Genomic DNA, 22,103 nt, shown 5'->3' with positions numbered 1-22,103 from the left:
ACGCAATTTCTTCTTTTATTTCATAGTTATACTTCATTAATCTAGGGAGAAGTATACAAAATAAAGATACATTTGTTAAGCGGGTAGCCTAAAATTAATTTATTTATATTAATTCGCTCACAATTAATTTAATAGAGTAATTTTAAATGATCATATTAGAATAAAGGTAACATAAAACGAAGAAAATGCAAAATATTTTTCTATATTAATAAAATTCAATTTTTCAATGTTGGTGATGAATTCAAAAGAACCCATGGTTAACAGGTGGTTTTGTTGTGAATTTCTCTTGAATACAAACAAAGAACATAACCATGATAAGTTTGAGTTAACGATATTTAAGTTTTTCATTTTAATTACTTTCTTTTTATTGTTTATTTATTGATTTTAATTATGGAGGAAAGGTATGAGAACGTGTGTAGACAACTACTTGATCTTGGGTACAAGTACACACTGAATCCGGATTGTCTTTTGTTAGTAGAGAAGCTATTGGCTGATCTGATTGAAACAACTGAAAATCTCAGGAAGTACATGGGAATAGCAAAAGATGCCCTACAGGTACTAAATGTTGCATGATTTAACCATTGTTGAAACAATTTGGTGTTTTAGGAAAGAGACAATCTCAGATTTGGTGCTGAACCATATAAATGTGATAATGCTAAATTGATGAAAGAATGTAATGATCTTCACTTAGATATATTGAGACAGAGGGAAGAAAGTGAGAAACAAAAGAAGGGTTAGTGACTTGAGCAAACTTGTGTATTTTTTTTTATTAATTATGTTTTGTTCTTAAATAAGATTTGAGAAAGAAAGTTTTGAGCTTGGAGGGTGAGAAGAGAGATTTGTTGGAAAATGAGAGGAAGCTGAAGGAGAGGATCAGAGAGATGGAAAAGAGACCCAGATCTTCAACAGTGTCACTGACAGCTCAGACAGGTAAAAAATGTGACAGCAGCAGAATCAATTCGGCTATGGCTCTGGCAGATCAGCAGCGGGCCTATTTGACCAGGGAAGTGAATCGTTTGAAGGACCAACATTTGGAATTAACAGAGATCAATGATGACCTAAGGAAAAAGGTAAATTTACAATATATTAAAAAAAAAGAAGAAAAATAAACTTATTGTGTATTTGCAGTTGATCAACCGTGAGAAGGAAATTGGGAGGTTGGGTAATTTGTTGCAAGGGGGACGTCCACAGGAAGTCCTTAATGGGGACTGCTGTTACCAAGACATCAATGTGAAACTATTGAACAAGCAGGATGAAATTAATTCATTGTACAAGGAGAAAATGGAACTGGAAATTAAGCTGAAAGGTTTGATCAATTAATATTGTTTATTTGATGGATGATTGATGATTCGATTTGCAGATTCAAGATGTAAGCAGCACGATGCTATGAAGCACGCTCTGCATTTGGCGGAGAGAAATTCCGTGCTGGAGAAGGAATTGAAGGACATCGATCAGATGGCTTTAGCGGTAGAGGAGGAATGCAACACGACTGTTAAAAACAACAGCAAAAAAGTATCAAGGTATTTATTTTCCTATTAAGTTTAGAAATTGTACATTGAAATTGCGTAAAGGTTGCAGGAGAAAATGCACAACACGATGATCGAACTTCAGAGGGTAGAGAAGTTGGTGATGGATCTGAAACACGAAAAGGAAAGTCTAATTGCCGATGTCGAGGCTGTCAAGATTGAAAAAAGACATTTGCAGTCCGTCCTAACTACGGCGCTCGACGACAAGAAGAGGCTTACAGATAAGATTAACAAGTTTTCTATTATTGGTAAATCTTGATTTTTATATAACTGCGTTTGTAATAATAACTATATTCTTGTCTTTTTTTACGCAGAGAAAGATTTGAACTTGGAAATTGATCGATTGGTGAGAGAATCTGCCGAGCATAAGAGGACAATCGCTGAGCTTAAGGGGCATTGTATCAGCGAGCATTACGCGATGGGCACGTTGGATTCAGATCAGAATCATAGACGCCAGAGGAGTCCTCCAAAAAGTCCAAACAAGAAGAGTAAATCTCCGAAACGACATAATAAAACATCACCGACGCGTAAAACCATCGAATCTTACTCGAGGAATGCCGATTTATATTCGGATGATAAGAGAATACCTTCTCCGCTGGATTCGGATAGCGTGAACGACTGGATAAAGGATCCTAGGATGTGCGTGAGCAAGCTGAAAAGCATGATCGACGAGGAGTTGGATAGAAGGTATCCGCACAAGACGAATTCGGTGGATAGGCTCAGAAACGAGCGCGATTTCTACATCAAAGAGTATCAACATTTGGTGGAGCAGTTTAAGAATGTGTACAAAACACAAGATGTTCAACATAAAACGCACGATGTTCAGTTCGTACCAACGAATTCTGATAGTAATTTGATGAAGAGGATCAATGAGTTAGATAATTTAATCTTGCAACTGAGGCAAGAAAATCAGGTATTGGCAAAGGAAAAGCACAACCTGATGTTGCGTTTGGAAAACTCACAGGATTGCACCGATAGTGTTGATTATTTAAGCTTAAAAGTAAGTTTTCTTGGTAAATTATCTATTTTAGTTTTTTTTTAATTAATTGATGTATAGACGAATTTGAAGCGTTTGGAGAGAGAAAGGGATTTACTGAGGGCGGATATCGATAAATTGGAGGACGAAAAGCACGCTATCAAAGAGCGTTTGAAGGCAACATCCGAACTTCACACCAACGAAGTGGATAAATATAAATTGATGCTTAAGGAGAGCGAGAAGACCATAAGATTGCACGAGATGGAAAAGCGGGATTTGGTGCAAAACCAAGGTAGTCGTAGAACTACCATCGCCAGCTTGGAAGACCAGTTGGACGTGTTGAAGGGGCAACTGAAGAACACAAACGAGGAATTAACGGAAATGCGCACGGCCTACAATCAATTGAAGTGAGTTGTCCAAATGAATTATGAACGTAATTTATACATTAATTTTAAGGATTCTCAATGAGCAAACAGACAAGGCGTTGAAGGACTCGCAGAGGCAGCTCAACGAGTCCGAGAATCAGCTGGAATCGTACCAAAGGAATATTAATGCGAGCGGCGATAATGTGGCGACGCTGCAGAGGGAAATCGACGCCCTGAAAAAGGATGTTCAGGTGTTGAGGCAGAATCTCGTGGAGCTTGATCGGGAGAAGGATAATCTTCTGGTGAGTCTTCAGTGTTATTTATTTTGTAGATGCTTATTAATGTGTTTAATGCAGTTGAAACTAGATGAGAAAACTGAGCGCATAGTCGCTTTGGAGAATGATCTGGCTAGCAAGGATTCCAGGATTCGCAGTCTTGAGGACGGAGTCTCCGAATTCAAAAACAAAGTCACGTAAGTTCTTTTTGTATTTAATATAAATTATAAATAACATTATTTAAATTCAAAAAATTATAATCTCAGGTAAGTTTTTATTTTATTTTTATAAATATTTGTAAAAACAGTTTTTGTTGTTGTTGTTGTGATGAGGTTGAATCGTTCCTTCTTTTTTTGCATTAAATAAGATTCTACTCTTATCCTATACACACTACGCGTTATTTGGTAAATATAGCGTCGTCGATATTGTTTATATAATTTATAAATTTGTAATTGAACACAATGGGCTTAATTGACAAAGTTCCTTGTTAAGTATTCCGCGAGGCGCACCGTCGGTGATAAACACTCGGCAATCAAACGTTCGTTCTTTGTGCGTATGATCTTCGTGTAACCCGGCATGCAATCGCAGTAACCGTCTCGCGATTTCTTCTCCGTCCAAATTTCGTCAACCTTCTTTGCCCTCTTCGGAAGGATCCAAGCACCGCGGGAGCATGGCCCTTGCGTGTACAGTTTGTAGCACTTCTTACGGAAAAGCACTCGATCAGGCTCACGATCCCCACATTCGTTTTCACTCTTCACAAAGCACCCGGTGTCCCGTTCGCATCCACATACTCCGTTGTACGAAATCCCATCAACGGATGGGCGCGTTTCAAAGTCGAAAGTTACTACCCTGTCGGCGCCACACGGTCCTCTCGTGCCGATTCGGTAACACCTCTGAGATTCCGGGAAAAAGAGGTGACTCTTGTTGCACGGATTCGAGATGCAGCTCGTCGCATTTACCAAAATATCACCCGCTTCGCAGGGGCCTTGGGTGTACGGTCTGTAGCACTTGGAATCGCCCTTGTAGCGGATGTTGTTCTTCTTGCAGACGCACAACCCCCTATTTCCCGTCGCGTCCAGTTGGAAGTGCTCTCCGATATCGCAAGGTCCTATGCTACCGATCTCGAAGCACATCTTCGTCGTATTGTGGTAGTGCGGTAGCTGCTCACTGCATCCGCACGTCTTGTCCGGTAGGAAGAGATGTCCTCGTTCTGTGCACGGACCTTTGGTGAAGTGTTGGAAGCACCCTTTGCCACCGCCGTAATTGTAATCCCCCAGCTCGTATTTATCGTTGCACTTGCACACTGCTAATTTATCGTTGCTGCCCACCGTTAGAAGTTGCCCTCTCGGACAAGGCCCTCTCGTTAATTTGTCGTAGCACTTGCCATCTTTTGGCCAAAACACTTCGTTCGTTTTGCCGCACTTCTTCGATTGCTTGCAGATACCCCACTGTCGTCTCACCCTAAAACAATATAGAAGTAATTTAATAACTTGTTGTTATAATACGGAAGATGTAGACTCACGTGGAGTTTGTAGAGTATTCGTCTGGACCGAAGTAGTGGCCTTTTTCGCAAGGCCCAGACGTGAAGAGCTCGTAACATCTTCCATCGCGCGCCGATTGCGCTGTCTTCGGTGGACATTTGCACTCTGCTGATAATTTTTGTATGGCACCTGCAGTTGTAGCTGCTGGACTCAGCTCCATGTCATCTGGACACGGATGACCCAACTATCAACAGAATTTAACATTATTGATCATATTTATCAATTGCAACTTGAATGAGCAATATACATGAAATTATTAAAAAATATAAATACATTGTCATTAAATTATAAGAAATGTTTAAAAAGTGGAAATTGTTAGATGCTCTTGAATCTTTTACAGTGATTACATAAACGTTAAAACGACAGACATATTGATGTAAACTGGTTATGTTTGTTTTATTGCATCAAAGAAGAGAAGGTCTCTTTGCAGATTTGCGAAATGTCAATGGCAGGTGCATTATTTCCAACTCGTAATAAAACCGTCGTTTGCGCACGGTAATGAATTATTATTACGCTGTGATTACATAACGCATGAAATTAATAAATTGCGACGGCGTCGATGAAGCGCGCGCCAATTGCATAATACGCCGACATCCGTCTGCCCTGCATAAGTAACCAGATGGTTGCGCGATTCTCATTCCCAGCTGCATTTTTATGCAATCTGTTTTCTGTTTCGATGCAATTCCTCTCGTGGTTTCGATGAGGGTCACGTACCTGAAATATCTTGTAGCACTTTCCGTCTGGCGGCCAGTAGAGGAGTTGCCATCCTCGAGGCTCGTTTGCACATGGATTCAGCTTGGGATCCGCCCACGGCGGAGCCACGACCGCACCAGGTGCCCATTCGATCCACGCCAGCATCCAAATTATCTGAAAAAGATGAAGATTACACTTTGTTGTTTGGTTGTACTGCGATGTTTTATTTTAGATTCTATTATTAAACTATTATTAAACCATGACAATTCATGTTGCATTCGTACTTTTGTTTCAATGCTCTACTAAATAATTTAATATAGAATTTGTTTATTTCCATTGAAGAATTGTGTATTGTAAAAAAAGGTGAAGAGGTTGGCAGGAGTAAGGAAGGCGAATGTAATGAGCGTCATCTATATGCGTCGCAAAACGACACTTAATATGGTTTTCCTGTAGCTTTAGAAAGGCGCGTCCATATGTATAGCAGCAATAACTTTATGTAACGACAGAAGAAAGCGAGGAAAATAGTTAATTAACTGTGTGCCTCCCCATATTTTCCCGTCCGCCTTTGCCGAAGATGGACTTCCAAGAAATAGACACTTCCTAATTCCGAGATGGCGACACCAAAATTAGCATCAATTGTTTTTTAACTTGCTCATGTCGCAAAAAAAAAAATGGAATCGCTTTCACACCGCTATGCAGATCCAGGCTTTTGTGATGCAATTGCTTTGTGGGATCGTTTTCGACCCACGTGAGATCGGAAGCTGCTGCGTTGCTTTGGAAACCTGACCTATGCCACCGCCGACTTTTCCTATTTCGTCGTTCGTTCTTCATCCATCGTCGTCCTCAAAACACTTTCGTGTTTTTTTATATTTGTTCGTTGCTATAGAGATCAAGATCATGAATTTCGCGGTGCATTGCATAACCATCGTTATGAAACGAAACATTGCAAGTACATTTCGTTCGTGACTATCTGCTTTGAATGCGTGCAAAACAAAATATGGAAAGGTCGAAAGTCGTTGCTTTAATTTGAATTCGTCGTCAAGAAATTTCTCCCGAAACAAAAAACTAAATATGCAGCGCTACAAATTGATTTATTGATATATTATTAGAAATTTTACATGCATTAAGTACAAATTATGCACATATTGGTTGTGGGAGTGTAAAGACATGTTATATAACGTTAACTGTATCGTTTCCTATCTCTTTTTCTATGTTTAAACAATTTCAAAACGGTTTATGATATGTATTATATAATTGTTGCAAATACAATTTTCGTACGTAATGAAACTAGTTTCATTTGTAATTCATATAATTGAAAATTCTACGAATACTTTTTATTTATTAAAATTACGTTTTGGAAGAAGCCACAACTCAATAATTGTTGTTATATTTAATTACCAATCGAGACATGTCCAAACCGATTTTGGGCGTGTGAATTTGTTTGTTTTGTAACCATGGCTACACGTAACGTGGACTACATAACGTGCCGCCTTCCGTTACGCAACGTTTAATACGAATTAAGTGCGGTCGAACTTGAAGTGAACAGATCGTAATTTCATGCGATTCATTATTACGACACAATTGAAGCAAACTGCAATTATTATATGAATATCATTATCATATTTCTCAGTTTTATTTAGTTTTTTTTTTCTTGTTAGAATTTATCGGGAAAATGGAAAGCTTCTTGCGGAATGCAAGTCTCGTAGGATTCCCTCGGATACTTGATTTTTTCTTGCCGGTAAACAGTAACTTATTTATTCATACGGCTTTCGATTATTTTTCCTATTTGTGTAATGTTGGTTTTGCGGAAAGGAAAGCATCGATTTTTGATTACAAATTTACGGAAAGTAAGGAGCAACAACAGTTGGTTCCGTACATTGAATTTCATAACGGTAATATTAACTTTTAACTAACGGCTGAATGTTAACCCTTTGACATATGAATAAAATATTAGTTATATAACGGAAGGTTTGAATTGTTTCATTAAAAAATAATTCAATAAATTCTAAAGACTACTTTCTTTGCTGCATATCTATTTGCTTCTTTTATTATCATTCCGAAAAGTCGGAGTGCTGACATAAAGAAGTGTTTAGTTTGACTCTATTTTTTTCTAAGCCAAATAAATCGTTGATCCATTAAATGGCTTTATATTGTTATTATCCAATTGAATTCTTCCATACTTCCTGACGAATTTGTTTTATCAATTGGGGGTTTTACTTGTTTACGAACAATTTTTTCATATAACTTCAGAACTTTCGCTTGAACTACTGGCTACACTTTCGTTAAAAAAATACTTACGAGCTTACTTTCAAAATTATTATTATTAATTGACAATTAGTCTGTCAATTAGTTGAATTCTTCATGTTTAGAATTGTTACTTCTTCTGTAAATTGTATGATTTATAATTAAATGTAAGATGATTGAAAACCGCAAAGCCTTTTACGAATGATAATTATTTGCATAAGAATTGTTGGAATCGAATCTTTCGCCGAAGAATGAAGCAATCGGAATCACGAAAATCGTGCTTTCGTATTGCTCAAGAACGTGTAAGGTGACTGCAATGCGGGGTGAAGTATATTCAGTCGATGGAAAATCCGCATTATTTGATTGTTGGGTGTTGCAAGGTTTTTGAATCCGTTTGCGGTGGCATTCTTAGAACTAATCACACATGACTCAATACTAATCCACCATGAATAATTAATGAACGAGGTGTAAATTGCGCTCAATATTTACAACAAAAACATAAATATGGAATGCGATTGAAGGTGAACGTAATTTTCCCGTTCAAAGAAAGACTTGCACTCGATAGAACAAGATAAAGCTGCACCATTTTAAATAGAGATTTCGAGTAAAGTAATTTGTCTTAAAATTTGTTTATTACGCAATACTTGATTTTGTTCCAAATTGGTAGGTGATCGAGGGAAGGTAATTGATTAGCAATCATGATTGGCAGATAGAAACTTCGGATTACGCAACGTTTCTCTCCGCGAGAAATTCGCGCAGCGCACATTTTAATAATTCAAATATTCAAATAACGAATAGAAATTGTGTGTAAACGTCTATAATAAATTTTTCGAATGTCGAATTTACCGGATTCGGAAGAGAACGATGATGATGACTCGCATTACCAAAAAAAATAAAGATTATTTATGTATACGCGGAGAGGAAGTGGTAAAAGAGCGGAGCGGAGACAATAGATCCTAGCGGTTAGGTAATACTTTCACTGCTATAACTATAAGAACTGTTGTAAAGGTGAAACAAACAAAACAAAATATGGATCGCAATAACTGTTGCAAAAGAATCGAATCGAACCGAACGAACAACAAAACAAAATGTGTGTGGAAGAAGCATGAAAGTTTTGGTAATTCGGTGTCGCGAATCAGTTGAGTAAATTTGTAATTATGTTATTAGAAAGAAATGATATTTTTTTTCCAAAGAAGCAAAAAAAAAAGGAAATTTTGGTGGTAATTGAGAAAATCGGCGATCATTACCAAAACAAAATTGAAAGTAGCGAATATTGCTTAGCAATTTGGATTTGCAGGCAATACAAATAATTCAATCTGGAAATCCATTTGCTAGCATTTAAAATTAAAAGCATTGAAAGATTTAACTAATTATGATTTCCAATAAATTAATATGAAACTGATTACTTAATTTAGATTTTTTTAAATTAATAGATTAGTTGTTGCTTTTGTTAAACGTAACTAAATTTTTTATTTTGTTTTTCAATTTTTTTATTTGTGTAACATAAATGATGTAACGGATTTCGTAAGATTTATTAAGTTTGAATCGAAAGTAAAAGTTCGTGCATTTCGATAATCATTTGAACATACAATGTTTCGTAGTTTTCGCGTCGTTTAGAAGAAATTTCATTACATATTTATTTTGGATACATTTTTTTTTTAAATATTGATGACCTTGTTCGGGAAGGTTTGAAGTATATATGCAGTTATGAAGAAACTATAAATAATAATCAATAGATAGTATAGTTTGCGATTTTTTTTGTACATAATCATTATATTTTATGAAAAAAATGTTTGTATGTTGTTTGTAAAATTTAAGTTTGTAAACATTTATTATGTGTATTTAGTTTATATTTTAAGTCTAAGTTTTACTTATGTAGATTTTTACAATGTATGTAATTCTTGTTCTAAATACTGAGTTCAATCTTATTTAAACTGAATTGATAAATTGAAAAAAAATGTAACCTTTGCATCTAATTAACCAGAGATTGCAGTAAAAGGTATAATATGGTCGATGGAAATGTATTAACTTTCAATTGTCCTTCTTGTTATTCGATTGTTTCTCGTGAAAAAGACAATCGATATCAGCGAAGCAGATGCACCGCCGTCCTTGACGCTTCTCCACCGGTATTCATCGCTTGTTTATCGCGGCGCATCTCATCGGGAATTCATCTCAGCGCGTTGCGTAACTTGCTCGAATAACATTTTTTTATTTTGAAATTTTGATATGGACTCACCTGTAAAAAGTGCTTAAATCCGTTCATCACAGCTGCAATAATCACTGAATCGATAATCGAAAATTCATCGTCGTCTTCAAATTTAATTTCTTTCTTCGTGATATGTAATTGTTCTTAGATATCGCGCGACCGGCGCCCACTCATTTCTATGGCACACACTCTTCATTCAAACATGAATAACACGAGGAACGGACGTCGTCGACGGTGGTTTGTGTCTTTGTAAGAAGAGGAAAAAAAGAACTTAGTGGTGAGGAGGCGGCTCGAGTGGGAATTGCCTTTTTCAATGTCAAACTGTTACTACTACTATTATTATTACTTTTTTTTACTTGAACGACGTCTCTTTCCGCGCTTCATGCACTTTCACTCTCGTCGCGCGTTTGATGGCACAATTGGTGAGGGTCATCGGGTGGCAGTCGTTGTAGTAGGTAGCATCATCATCACGATCATCCTCTTCATCATTCGATGATTGCAGGCGCCGCGGACGAAAGTGAAATGATTACAAATTCGACTCGAATCGTATAGGTTTCGGTTGCTGCTGCTGCTGCTTACATCACGATTCCACTACAATTTCCAAATCAAAAACACCGTTTGTTTTCTATTCTTTTATCCCATTCCTTCCGCATGCAATACAGATTCTTCAAAATTAGTTGTTTTTTTTTTATTGAATAATTCATTAATTATAATTTGCACTTCCATCAGCATAATGTATAAAATTTTAACGATTAGCAAAATTCCACTTCTTTCACTTTCGTTGAATTTTTACCTGAGGACAGGAACTGAAGACGTTATAAATAGAATTCAAAAGAAGTCATTAAAATTTACTTATTATACACTTGAGCTTCTTTCTCTTCTTTTTTGTAAACTAATTAAGATGTATTCAATCCTTAATTTCCGAAATTGTGTTTTTTTGGTGATTAATTAATTTATCAAAATAAAAATTAGTTTTTTTTATTAACATGTTAACTCTTCATCTTAATAAAACATTAACTTGTTACCAAAATAAAATTGGTGAAGAATTGAATTACCACAAAAGTTATTTGTTATTAATCTTTATTAATATTCGTTTTTTCTTGTACTTTTTTAAAAGATTGCATACACACATCGTACCACTAAATTACTAACAATTGTGTAACCATTAGTTACCAAAATGATTATATACTTGAAATTCTATTAAAAAAATAATTCATGCAGAAATAATTGAATAAAATTATTTTAAACATAAATAACATAAACATTTTATATAATACATAATCGATATGGTACGTAGAGACCTGTTTTGCATTCGTAAACCGAATGTATATGTTTTTTTTTTCTGTCTGTCCGCAGTTTCACTATTAATATTATTCATATCATCGTCGAATTATAAAATTACAATGTAAAAAACACAAGACATCATGCTAATGGATTTAAATTAAACAAATTCGTATACGTATAGAATAATAATTAATCAAAACGGCGCGCGAAACAGAAAAGAAACACATAATGGATTTTATCCAAAACGGTTGTAAAATATTGTATTGACTGTAGAATCAGGTTAAACAATTTGTTGTTTCATTTTAAAAGTAAAATTCAATGATTTTTGTCTTCAATTTCAGAATGAAATTCAATTATTTCTCCTTAGCAAAAATATAGAATTATAAATTTAAAAATTATTTTTCTAACATTTGTGATCTTAAACGAAGCATTAAATTAACTATTGAATGAGATTCAGCAATTTGTTCTTGTGTATTGAGATTGCAATTGATGCTTTACGAATGAAATTGCAAGTCGTTTGTGTCGAGGATCTTTACCTTATACAGTTTATACAGTTAGTCATTGTTGACCACGCACGTCTTAACGACAGAGTTTGTAACATTGAACGCAAGTGGTTTATGCTAATTTTCTAAATTACTATTCTATATAAGTACATTCTTCTATAATGACGGTCTTTCAATTTTTACTACATCGCTCTTCTTCTTTATTATTATTATGTGTAGTAGAAACAAATGACGATTTAAACATTAAGGTCGAACGCGAGGCGCATATTTTCTCTCACCAATATTTATGTTTACTTTTCATTAGGTCTCGTTCGGTCGCTGTTCCCTCGATTGCTGCAGTAATTGCAACATGATTAGCGTAATGCCTATCAATTAGTTATGCGGGAAAGTGATACCATTTGATTTCTTTTATATTTTTATGGTTTTTTTCTGTTGTTGTCGGAACAGAACGACCTTGGAGGAGAAAAACTCGCGCGAGTTTCAGCTGAAGTCCGTTTCCTCGGAGGTCGGCAATCTGCGTTTGGAATTGCAGACGTTGACGAGGTCCAGGGATTCGCTTCTCCTGGAAAACAGGTAATTATTGTTGTTGTCGGTGTTGATGTTCGGTGGTATTGAAGATGTTTGTTTGGTAGACGTCTGCAGGATGATCTTGCCGCGTGCACCGCGAGCTGCCGAAGCAGCAATGCGGAACTGGAGATCGCGAAGAGGCAAGTTCAAGACCTCAAGACGCAGCTGCAACATTACGTAGCGGAAATCAAGCGCATCGAGGATATGATGACTTCAAAGGTGAGTTTTCGCAATTCTCGTTCACTAGATTTCTTGCAGAGCGACCTTCCAAGGTCTTTCTATTATTGGAGATGGAACTGTACTGGAAATTACTTTCACTAAATCCAGTAAGTATGTTCCATTACTTGTTTACACTGCTTTTGAATAGTTCCATCTTTAATTGTTAACACTTTATCTTGTGTCTTTGTTATCCTTTTTAATATTTGTTTTTTTTTTGTATATTAAGGAAATCGAACGGAGCGAAATGTTGGATCAATTCCGAAATCTTTCCCATGAAGCAACAATGCTGGAGACGAACAACCACAGTTTGGAAACTCAAGCCACTGAATCTAAATTGCAGCTGTCGGTAGCGTTGGATCATGCTTCAGATCTCGAGACACATATCCAAGACCAAACAGAGATGATAAAAAGCTACGAACGACAAGTAAGTTAATACTAGTGATTTTAGATAATAATTCGTATTAATGGTTATAATTTTGATTACTTACTATCTATGAGGGCATTAGTATTGTAAATAATGATTTTGTAGATCAACGAGTTGACATCGCAAATAGCAAATTTGGAGATGAAACTGAAGATGTCGACGAACCAGCAGGAGCGGATGGAATCTGAACTGGTGAGCGTGAAAGAGATGTACAGCAGAGTGGAGAAGCAAAAGGATGATCTTCTGGAACAGCTGCAAGAGCAGGAAGGATTGAAATCGCAGACGCAGAGAGAGTTGGGGAGATTCAAGAGGGATTCTGAGATTCTGCAGAAAACGCTGAGCAGAGATCAAGATCGAGTCGATAATCTGGAGAAGCTCCTGAACGAGAACAGACAAGAAGCGGTGGATCAACGCTTAATCAACGAGGACCTGCAGAGCGAGATCAGCAGACTGAACAAGGAGCTCGAGGATTTGCACCGGAAGCTGTGAGTGCAATCAAACTATTTGCTAGCAATCTGTTGTGACGACTTTTACTTGATCGCTGTGCTCTAAACATGTTTCAGTTCATCAGCCACAGATCAGCTCGATGCGTACCAGGAGAAGGCGTTGGAGTATAGTCAACTGAACAAGCATCTGCGTCGAAAAATAACTAACGAGCAATTCTATTCCAGCCGCGAGGAGCAGTCCTCGTCCTCAAAACGATATCCCAGTCTCTAAGCAGTACTCAGCTTGTTTCTTCTATTTGTAGAGTTGTGATCCAGGAACTGACAACCGACGTTCCTTTGGATGTGATTTCCAAGAGCAAATCCAAGAGTCTGCCGCACGTTATCTCTCAGAGCAAATCGGTTTCGGAGAATCTGGCTTCGTCGAATGTCCTAAACGTGAGCAGTAGAAGGAACGTTTCCAGTGCGGCCAGAAGCTCCAGATCACACGACCTTAAAGAGGAGAACAAAGAGAACAAACCCCACCGTCCCTTCAGTCCCGTCTACAATCTAAATGTGAGATTCGCCAAGTGCGACTGCGATCGTGGCTCCAACTTCGTCTGCAAAGAACACGAAAAGTACGAATGCAACGCGCACATCAACATCGAGGACTTCTCAGATGTAGAGTGACCTAGCTTTAAAAAACAAAATCTCTCGTGCCTTCACATTCCTTCCTCCCTTAATAAAACTGCGACAATATTTAATTTAATTCGAAAAATATTTATTAAATAAAAAAACAACAATACTATATATTTTAAATTAAAAACCGCTGGTAACATCTTCAATAAACTTCTTGTATAAACACATGAACCTGGCAATGAATGCTTCAAAGTGGAAAATGTGCTTATTGCCATGCTGCATCCTGTGTTCATAGAAAGCAGCATGTTCAACAACTTTGCTCTTCAATTCAACGTCGCAGTTCTTCAACAGTTCATCCAACAATGTTTTGAAAATCAACTGATTTGGAATCCCGTGAATTATTAATTCATATAAATTGGTTCTAACTGTAGCAATCTTTTGAATGCTCTGTTCCTTGACAATTTCCTTGGCCATATCATTGATGAAGACATGCCAATCAGGCAATGGAATCTCTTGATTTATATTGAACGGATACTGCTCGACTTTGCAGGCCTCGCAGATCAGCAACGCTTTACGCAAATTCCTATCAGACTTTTCCGCAATCTTAAGCGCCAATTCTGTCGGTAAATTCAAACCCTCCTTCTTGCATGTGCTTTGCAATATGCTGATGATCTCTTCGTTGGTTGGCGCCGGCACACGTATACTCAAACATCTGCTGCGAATTGCCGCCGTTACTCTGGATGTAGAATTTGCGCACAGGATCAAACGGCAATTACCAATATACTTCTCCATAGTCCTCCTCAGGGCGTGTTGGGCGTCCTTTGATAATTCATCCACATCAGTCAGCACAATGACTTTGAACTCCCTCTGTGTGTTAACATCCAGCTGCTGCGACTGAGCCACAGTCTTGATCAGATCCATGATGACTATCCTATCATAGATGCCTACATCTGCTGGGTTCACCTCAATATGATAATTGCTGTTGACAGTCATAATTTCCACCTTCTTGTTTGAGGGCGTCGTGAAAGTCATCTGCTCCATCCTCAGTCTCTCAACTCCAGGCCCATACAGTTCCTTTAGAAGACACATAACCCTCGTCTTCTTTCCAGCACCCACCGGACCATAAACAAGCAGATGTGGGAAATCTCCTTGCTGCGTTAACTTCTTCAGGTTCTCCGCCTGTTCTTTATGATAATCCACCTTCAGGAGGTCCTTTGGACGGTGCTTATCGGCCCACAAACTCATCTTTGTTTACAACACAATCTCGTTGTTTTTAAACGAATGGTCTGCGTTTTCCCGCTATTTTCACTGTCAAAATCATTTTGACAGTTCTTCAGTAGCACCAATTACATTTAATTCTTTCAATTACTTCTTCTTTAATTGGATTTTAGCATCAAACATAATTTGTTAGTTTATTTAAGATTTAATTATTATATTCCGTTATTTAATAACTTATTCGAGGATACAACTTTTTCTGAAACATAAGCAAAACGAAGTCGAATGTAGAAGCGCATTATAAATTTTAAAAAACATGATTTTCTAATTAACCTTTAGACCTATTGTTCAATTGTTTTTGATAAGTTATTTATTAAAAAAAAACTAGTATTACTAATCATGTCTTATCTAAACACTATTAATTGATTAAGATTGACTAAATAATAAATTACTAATAGGTTTTGTTGAAATTGCGTTTTGTTTTAATTTTCATTAAGTTTTAATAATTTTGATCTAAAGATGTTAATTATACAATTGTTTATCGACGGTAAATTTAAACAGAGTAGAGCTGTAGGTCAATGATATCCAAATAACAACTTCGAAAACCGAAATTTGTTTTCGTTCGAGCGGTATCTGTTTAATTATAGAGATAATGTATTTCGAGTGTAAAAATGGGTTTAATTATAAATAATCTCGTTATCAATATTTAATAAGGATGATTATTTAATCAAGTCCGGACGGCCGTGCCCCTGGAGCTGACGTAACCAAGCCCAGTTTTCAGATAAGTTTAAAAATATTTATGTACAAGCCTCCCATCGCAACGATGTTTGGAATTTGAGTTTTTCTCGATGTTCAAATTCCTTCTCCTCCACCACATCCTTCCTTTTCTAACATCTAGTCTTCACGGCTAACCCGATGTTTTTTACTCTTTCCAACGCGACGACGGCTTCCATCCAATTGGCCGAATGGAATTTGCCGCTGAAATCCGAACGAATGGCAGCTGCCAGTGGAAAGTTCAAAGAACGTCATAATCATACATGTGGATATTGGGTGATTGTAGATAAATCGCCACCTTGAGGAGTTTGTAGGACGAATACATAGGCATATCGTCCATTCTCGTATCAGAGACAGCCGGTTAGCAGAGGGCCGGTCAGACCACAATCAGAGTTCATCAGATCAGTTGTCTTCTTGTAACCAAGGCGTCAAGTACACGGGAATAATGGTGAGGTTAATGTTGCTGTCTATGTGTTTTCAACTGCATTCTTCAAACACACATTATTTTTATTATTTTCGCTGCAATATATTTTAAATATTATAGTTTAATTGAATAAAACAAACTCTTTAAGTTGATAATGCTTTTCTTATATAGTACAAGTCATTGAATGTTAACAAGGTCATAGTTGCATTGCTGTGCTGTTAATTAATCTAATTGGATTTGTAGAGTTGTGCATTTCTTGTCATCATTGGCAGATTTGGTTGCATATATTAAATAGTTTGACCTTTATTATTGCGAAAGTTAAATATCAGATAGTATATCATACGTCTATCATAAAAAAATAAGCATTATGTAATTACTGGAATATTGGATATATAGTATGCAATTGTAACAATTAATTAATAAAATTGTTTGGTTTTGTTGAAAAATATACATTTTAAGTAAATTACAATGTATAAAAAAAAAGTAATAATATGAATTAAATTTGATACTAATTAATCAAAGTTATTACTTTTTAATAACATTGTTGTAAGGAATTAAATGTTAATTTTTTTTAGGCTGAACCAATCAAAGTTGTGGTTACCGGAGCCGCCGGACAAATCGCGTACTCTCTCTTGTACATGATCAGCAAGGGCGATGTCTTTGGCCAAGATCAACCTTTGGTGCTTCACCTGTTGGACATTCCGCCAATGATGGGAGTGTTGGAAGGCGTCGTCATGGAGCTCATGGATTGCGCCCTGCCGCTTTTGAGGTCAGTTGTCCCAACGGCCGACCCAGAGGTGGCGTTCAAGGACGTGTCCGCCGCCTTCCTCGTAGGTGCGATGCCCCGCAAGCAGGGCATGGAAAGGAGGGATCTCCTCGCCGCCAACGTAAAGATCTTCCAGGTCCAGGGTGAAGCCCTTGATAGGAACGCAAAGAAGGACGTCAAGGTCCTGGTCGTAGGCAACCCAGCCAACACCAACGCAATGGTCTGCTCCAGGTTCGCCCCATCCATCCCGAAGGAAAACTTCAGCGCTATGACTCGCCTCGATCAGAACAGGGCTCAAGCTCAGGTCGCCGCCAAGGTCGGAGTCCCAGTGGGTGACATTTCCAATGTGATCATCTGGGGCAACCACTCCTCCACCCAATACCCGGATGCCACTCACGCTCTCGTCAACAAGAACGGAAGCGAGACGAACGCCGCTGCTGAAGTTAAGGATGACTGCTGGTTCAAGAACGTCTTCGTCGAGACCGTCCAGAAACGCGGTGCCTCCGTCATCGCCGCCAGGAAGATGTCATCGGCCATGTCCGCCGCCAAAGCAGCGGCCGACCACATGAAGGACTGGTTCATGGGCACCCCCAAGGGCAAATTCGTCTCAATGGGTGTGATGAGCGACGGCAGCTACGGAGCTCCCAAGGACGTCATCTTCTCGTTCCCAGTGACAATTGAGAACTGCAAATGGAAGATCGTCCAGGGATTAGAAATTGACGATTTCTCCCAGAAGATGATCAACAATACTGGAAAGGAGCTAGAAGAGGAGAGAACTGAAGCCTTCAACATAATTTCCAACAAATTGTAAATTTAAAACACAAACAGAAAACGCATTTTCTCTTCAAAAAGAACAACAAATGAGAAATTAGAAATCTTTTCAAAATCTTGTTATTTAATTACTGTATTTTGTTTTATTTATATTTAACTCTTTTATATTCTCCGCTCTCACTATAACCGGTAGTGGTCCCTAAGTATATGTATACACAATGAAAAAAAAACAACTATTTTATATAGATTACTTTATATTATTTACATGAATTACAAAATAAATGTGTAATAATTAGAATCGAATACCGTTTACTTATTTTTTTTCCTTCAAAATTAAAGCAAACTTGATTATTGCTATTATATTACTACATACCTTATTGAAAATTAATTACATTATGATTAATAATACAATTCATAATCCTACCTAGTTTGTTCAATACACCTAAAATAGAAGAATATAAATCTTTTTTTTTCTTCCTCCTGCTTCTTTCCTCTAGGAAGAGCCTCTACCATTTAGCTACGTCCTGTCGACGCATTACACCAATCGCAATCTGTATTGTAGTGGAAAATCAATATATTATTAATAAGAAGTTAATGGATTTGTATTTTAAATTTAGTTTATTTTTTTTTTTAAAGTTGGGGATGTACATTTATTTTCAGTTGGCATGACTGTAGAACACCATCCATCTTAGGTGCTCCGCGACCGACGGAAATTCATTCTTTCCTACTTGCGTGTTGTTGAGGACCGCATCTCATCATGACGTAAGTACCATATTTTATAACTTTCATCTGAAATCATCAGAATTGTTTGCTATTATACTAGAATTTATTTATTGGAATATAATTCATCAATAGATTCTTCAATTCAATACGATTTTATTTCTTTTCGTACGATTTTCGTTATACTAACATATGGGTTTTTCTATTTTTGTTGGTTAGGTCGAAGGTATCTCGTGATACGTTCTATGAATGTGTCAACGCCGTTATCAGCAACTCTGCTGAGAAGAAGAGGAACTTTTTGGAGACCGTTGAAGTCCAAATCGGTCTGAAGAATTATGATCCACAGAAGGACAAGCGTTTCAGCGGAACCGTAAAGTACGTAAATCTGCCGTGATCCGATTTTTAGGATCATTAAGTTTCAACATTACTTGCAAGATATTAGTGCATCCTAAAGATGGGTCAAATGGTCAGAAGTTTGGGTGGCATAAGGCCCCCAAGGGACCTGTACCCAGGGTCTTTAATAAACTGGGTAGATAATTCCAAACAACCTGTTTGGGATTGTCGAACCATTTCATTAATATATTAATATTAAGAACTGCACTCAGTAAGTTCATTATTGTCGAATATGTTTATAATTGTAGCCAGCAGTTGTCATTAAGTATCACTTTGATTTGTATAGGCTAAAGCACATTCCCCGCCCAAAAATGCAGGTGTGCATCTTGGGAGATCAGCAGCATTGTGACGAGGCCAAAGCTAACGGCGTCCCATGGATGGATGTTGATGCTTTGAAGAAGCTGAACAAGAACAAGAAATTGGTTAAGAAACTGGCCAAGAAATACGACGCTTTCCTTGCCTCTGAGGCTTTGATCAAGCAGATCCCACGTCTCCTGGGTCCAGGTCTTAACAAGGCTGGTAAATTCCCTGGTCTCTTGTCCCACCAAGAATCCATGACCCAAAAGATTGATGAAGTCAAGGCCACCATCAAGTTCCAAATGAAGAAGGTATGCATACATTTCATATATTTTGTTTTTATTCTTCTTTGCATCATAACAAAGCCAGCAGTTTGATGTATGCCAACTCAAAATTGTAAGAAACATGATGCGAAATTAACTTTCTAAATTGCTCAATTCGAAGTGACTATATTATGTTGATTAGATGCAGCTTTTTGGAATACAGCTATTTTTCAAAGATCTAATATAGTGTTAGAGGATACTTTAGTTCATTTACTAAATCTGTTCTTTTTATTTGTTTATAGGTACTTTGCTTGTCTGTCGCCGTTGGACACGTTGACATGACCCCAGATGAGCTCGTACAAAACGTACATTTGTCCGTTAACTTCTTGGTTTCTCTGCTGAAGAAGCATTGGCAAAACGTTAAGTCCCTCCACGTTAAATCGTCCATGGGACCACCACAACGTTTGTATTAAATTAAGGAACACACATTTTTATGCATTTTATGCAGAATAAATTTATAAAACAACAAAACAAATATTTTTCTTGTCTAAACAAAATCCGCTTCCTCATCAATATTCTTCTCAAATTATTACGTATCAAACCAACTCAAATATTTGTCATTATAGTTTTAATATGAAAAAAATATTATTAGATTATAATATTTATTTGACCATAAAAATAATAATTCCGCGGTAGCATTTTTATAAACTAATACAATTATTGAAAATTATTACAAAATGTAATTAAATTCTAGCAAAAAATAACTATTTTTGTGTTGAATATTTTATTGAAATTGTATACAAGAAATGATGGCTCGGTGATTTCATTATCATTAGCAATAAAATTTAACATCTTAAGTCGAATGCAGCAAATTCACGATGGTTGTGTGTAACATTTAGTATATTCTTATCTTAAAATATAATCACGTGACGACACTGCTAGTGTAACAATAAAAGTAAACAGTACGTAGTTTACAATTAATATCCAAGTTTTATATGTTGTGAGGCAGTCATATTTTTTTTTGTTGTAAACTCAGAGGTAAGTAAATAATTATAAAATTACTACATGTACTAGATATGTGTACTCTTGGTTAGTGTTCTTTTGGTTAGTTGATTAAGTGTATTAAAGCGACTTCATAGATTATTTGCTTTGTCGCTAATATGCACAGTAATAAAAATATGGATTTTTATAAATTTATGAGCAAATCTATGTACAGTGGAACCTTGTGTTGTAAGAAAAAAAGTTCCGGACTGCGCATTCTACATCATTTTTAAAAATTATGTACACATATGTGTATTTTTAAATATGTTTCACTATACGAGTAAAAATCCGGAAATTTTGGAACGGATTAAATTCGTTAAACGATGTTCCACTATACATAGATTGGCTCATATCCTTGTTATAGTGGGGACTGGACCAAACAACACACTAGGATAGAACATTACGCAAGAGAATAGGACAAAGATAACAGTACTAAAAGAGAACAGCATTAAAATAGGAGATCGGGAAAAATATTGATTAAAATTCCAATAAAAATACAAATAAAGGATTAAGCTTAATTATAAATTTATTTTATAATATGTCTATTATACGGAAATGGTGGCAGAATAGGGCCAAGAGTTTTATATCAATAATAACTGATATACATATTGTAAAAAATATAATACATGATAGGAAAATTAATTTGTATATTTATTTATATTTCTTCTCGACGTAGGTTATGGATCCTTCAACATTTTATGAAAAAAAGAAATTGTCTGTAAATGGTTCCTTGCAAACTAGACAGATACCAGAGGAAAGTGAAGATAGTTGCTTGAGTGATAGTGATGAAGAGTATGACCCAATCGTTTACAAATGTAAAGCTGCTATAATGAATTTGGAAGAAAATAATGAAGAATCAGAAAATAAGACTAGTGAAGCAGAATCAGAAACGAAAGTGTTAGGAATATGCCAAATTGGTTTGGTAATATTCTGTAGGCGGAAGAACTGAAAACGCCAGTTCGATATTTTCGATTTTTTTTTCAATTATGTGATTTTAGATCCCATTGTTGTACAAAGTAATTTATATTGTAAACAACTAAATCCAAACAAGATACTCAATTTGAATAGATTTGAAATTGAACAATTTTTTGGAACAATTTACATGTCTATTTTTGGTTTTCCAAGATCACGTTGGGCAAAAAAATACTCGCGTATATTAGATTTCAGATATCATAAGTAGAGATCGATGGGAAGAAATAAAAAAGTATTTTCACTTGAATGACAATGCTGAGGAACCATCCAAGACTGACCTTCAAAGAGATAAGCTATAAAAAATCTAACCAATAGTCAATCACCTGCAATCAAAATTTTTAAAAATTCCTCATCAACAGATGCCATTCTAGCTTAAAACAACAGTATGTGCCAAATGGGGCTATAAAATATTTGTCATTTGCGATGCTGATGGGCTTTGTCGAAATATATACAGGAAAAGAATTAAAGTAGAATGTCCACAAATGGTTAAAATCTATAGTGAATTTATGGGAGGTGTGGACTTGCTAGGTGGTCTAATATCATACCACCAAATCCATAAGATCAATTAAATGGTATCACCGTT

The 22,103-nt window shown here is 36.4% G+C and overlaps 5 protein-coding genes across 7 annotated transcripts; 3 read left to right on the top strand and 2 right to left on the bottom strand.

Annotated features, from left to right (window-relative positions):
• The first annotated feature begins 303 nt into the window (after nucleotides 1–303).
• Nucleotides 304–14,019, top strand: LOC108556413 (centrosomal protein of 135 kDa-like). 3 transcript variants are annotated; one of them, XM_017912530.1, is made up of 15 exons: nucleotides 304–555; nucleotides 607–733; nucleotides 796–1,070; nucleotides 1,129–1,306; nucleotides 1,361–1,520; nucleotides 1,572–1,774; nucleotides 1,841–2,526; nucleotides 2,596–2,909; nucleotides 2,959–3,169; nucleotides 3,224–3,339; nucleotides 12,061–12,186; nucleotides 12,246–12,399; nucleotides 12,626–12,823; nucleotides 12,929–13,308; nucleotides 13,572–14,019. In XM_017912530.1, the coding sequence occupies exons 1-15, from the start codon at nucleotides 391–393 to the stop codon at nucleotides 13,933–13,935; spliced, it is 3,657 nt and encodes a 1,218-aa protein (XP_017768019.1). In that variant the 5' UTR covers nucleotides 304–390; the 3' UTR covers nucleotides 13,936–14,019. The 3 variants fall into 3 exon arrangements, with proteins under 3 accessions (XP_017768019.1, XP_017768018.1, XP_017768020.1); XM_017912529.1 differs by having other exon boundaries at nucleotides 2,584–2,909; XM_017912531.1 differs by having other exon boundaries at nucleotides 2,584–2,909; nucleotides 13,387–13,664.
• LOC108556414 lies at nucleotides 3,458–10,453 on the bottom strand. Its single transcript, XM_017912533.1, has 4 exons — nucleotides 9,857–10,453; nucleotides 5,398–5,550; nucleotides 4,665–4,867; nucleotides 3,458–4,603 (listed from the first exon to the last, which is right to left on the bottom strand). The coding sequence occupies exons 1-4, from the start codon at nucleotides 9,881–9,883 to the stop codon at nucleotides 3,610–3,612; spliced, it is 1,377 nt and encodes a 458-aa protein (XP_017768022.1). The 5' UTR covers nucleotides 9,884–10,453; the 3' UTR covers nucleotides 3,458–3,609.
• Nucleotides 14,005–15,264, bottom strand: LOC108556415 (replication factor C subunit 3). Its single transcript, XM_017912534.1, has one exon. It carries the CDS (start codon nucleotides 15,127–15,129, stop codon nucleotides 14,065–14,067), a length of 1,065 nt encoding a protein of 354 aa, XP_017768023.1. The 5' UTR covers nucleotides 15,130–15,264; the 3' UTR covers nucleotides 14,005–14,064.
• Nucleotides 15,265–16,113: 849 nt separating this feature from the next.
• On the top strand, nucleotides 16,114–17,962 carry LOC108556428 (malate dehydrogenase, cytoplasmic). The gene is made up of 2 exons (XM_017912552.1): nucleotides 16,114–16,321; nucleotides 16,873–17,962. Exons 1-2 carry the CDS (start codon nucleotides 16,319–16,321, stop codon nucleotides 17,872–17,874), a joined length of 1,005 nt encoding a protein of 334 aa, XP_017768041.1. The 5' UTR covers nucleotides 16,114–16,318; the 3' UTR covers nucleotides 17,875–17,962.
• A 526-nt stretch (nucleotides 17,963–18,488) lies between these two features.
• On the top strand, nucleotides 18,489–19,981 carry LOC108556406 (60S ribosomal protein L10a). Its single transcript, XM_017912521.1, has 4 exons — nucleotides 18,489–18,596; nucleotides 18,774–18,929; nucleotides 19,234–19,555; nucleotides 19,810–19,981. The coding sequence occupies exons 1-4, from the start codon at nucleotides 18,592–18,594 to the stop codon at nucleotides 19,978–19,980; spliced, it is 654 nt and encodes a 217-aa protein (XP_017768010.1). The 5' UTR covers nucleotides 18,489–18,591; the 3' UTR covers nucleotide 19,981.
• Nucleotides 19,982–22,103: the final 2,122 nt, after the last annotated feature.

This window comes from Nicrophorus vespilloides, unplaced genomic scaffold (assembly GCF_001412225.1).
Source record: "Nicrophorus vespilloides isolate i.1.1-1 unplaced genomic scaffold, Nicve_v1.0, whole genome shotgun sequence".
Taxonomy (NCBI): domain Eukaryota; kingdom Metazoa; phylum Arthropoda; class Insecta; order Coleoptera; family Silphidae; genus Nicrophorus; species Nicrophorus vespilloides.
This window is presented reverse-complemented; position numbering and strand designations above follow the sequence as displayed.

Bases quoted from the DNA above. Each gene is read 5' to 3' on its own strand.
- LOC108556414 (XM_017912533.1), bottom strand. From the start codon at position 9,883: ATGAACGGATTTAAGCACTTTTTACAG. The intron at 5,551-9,856 runs GTGAGTCCATAT...CATCTTTTTCAG, and splicing joins GATTTAAGCACTTTTTACAG to ATAATTTGGATGCTGGCGTG. The intron at 4,868-5,397 runs GTACGTGACCCT...TTCTGTTGATAG, and splicing joins AGTGCTACAAGATATTTCAG to TTGGGTCATCCGTGTCCAGA.
- LOC108556415 (XM_017912534.1), bottom strand. From the start codon at position 15,129: ATGAGTTTGTGGGCCGATAAGCACCGTCCAAAGGACCTCCTGAAGGTG.
- LOC108556406 (XM_017912521.1), top strand. The intron at 18,930-19,233 runs GTACGTAAATCT...TGATTTGTATAG, and splicing joins CGTTTCAGCGGAACCGTAAA to GCTAAAGCACATTCCCCGCC. The intron at 19,556-19,809 runs GTATGCATACAT...ATTTGTTTATAG, and splicing joins TCAAGTTCCAAATGAAGAAG to GTACTTTGCTTGTCTGTCGC.
- LOC108556413 (XM_017912529.1), top strand. From the start codon at position 391: ATGGAGGAAAGGTATGAGAACGTGTGTAGACAACTACTTGATCTTGGG. The intron at 734-795 runs GTTAGTGACTTG...TTCTTAAATAAG, and splicing joins AAGTGAGAAACAAAAGAAGG to ATTTGAGAAAGAAAGTTTTG. The intron at 2,910-2,958 runs GTGAGTTGTCCA...ATTAATTTTAAG, and splicing joins ACGGCCTACAATCAATTGAA to GATTCTCAATGAGCAAACAG.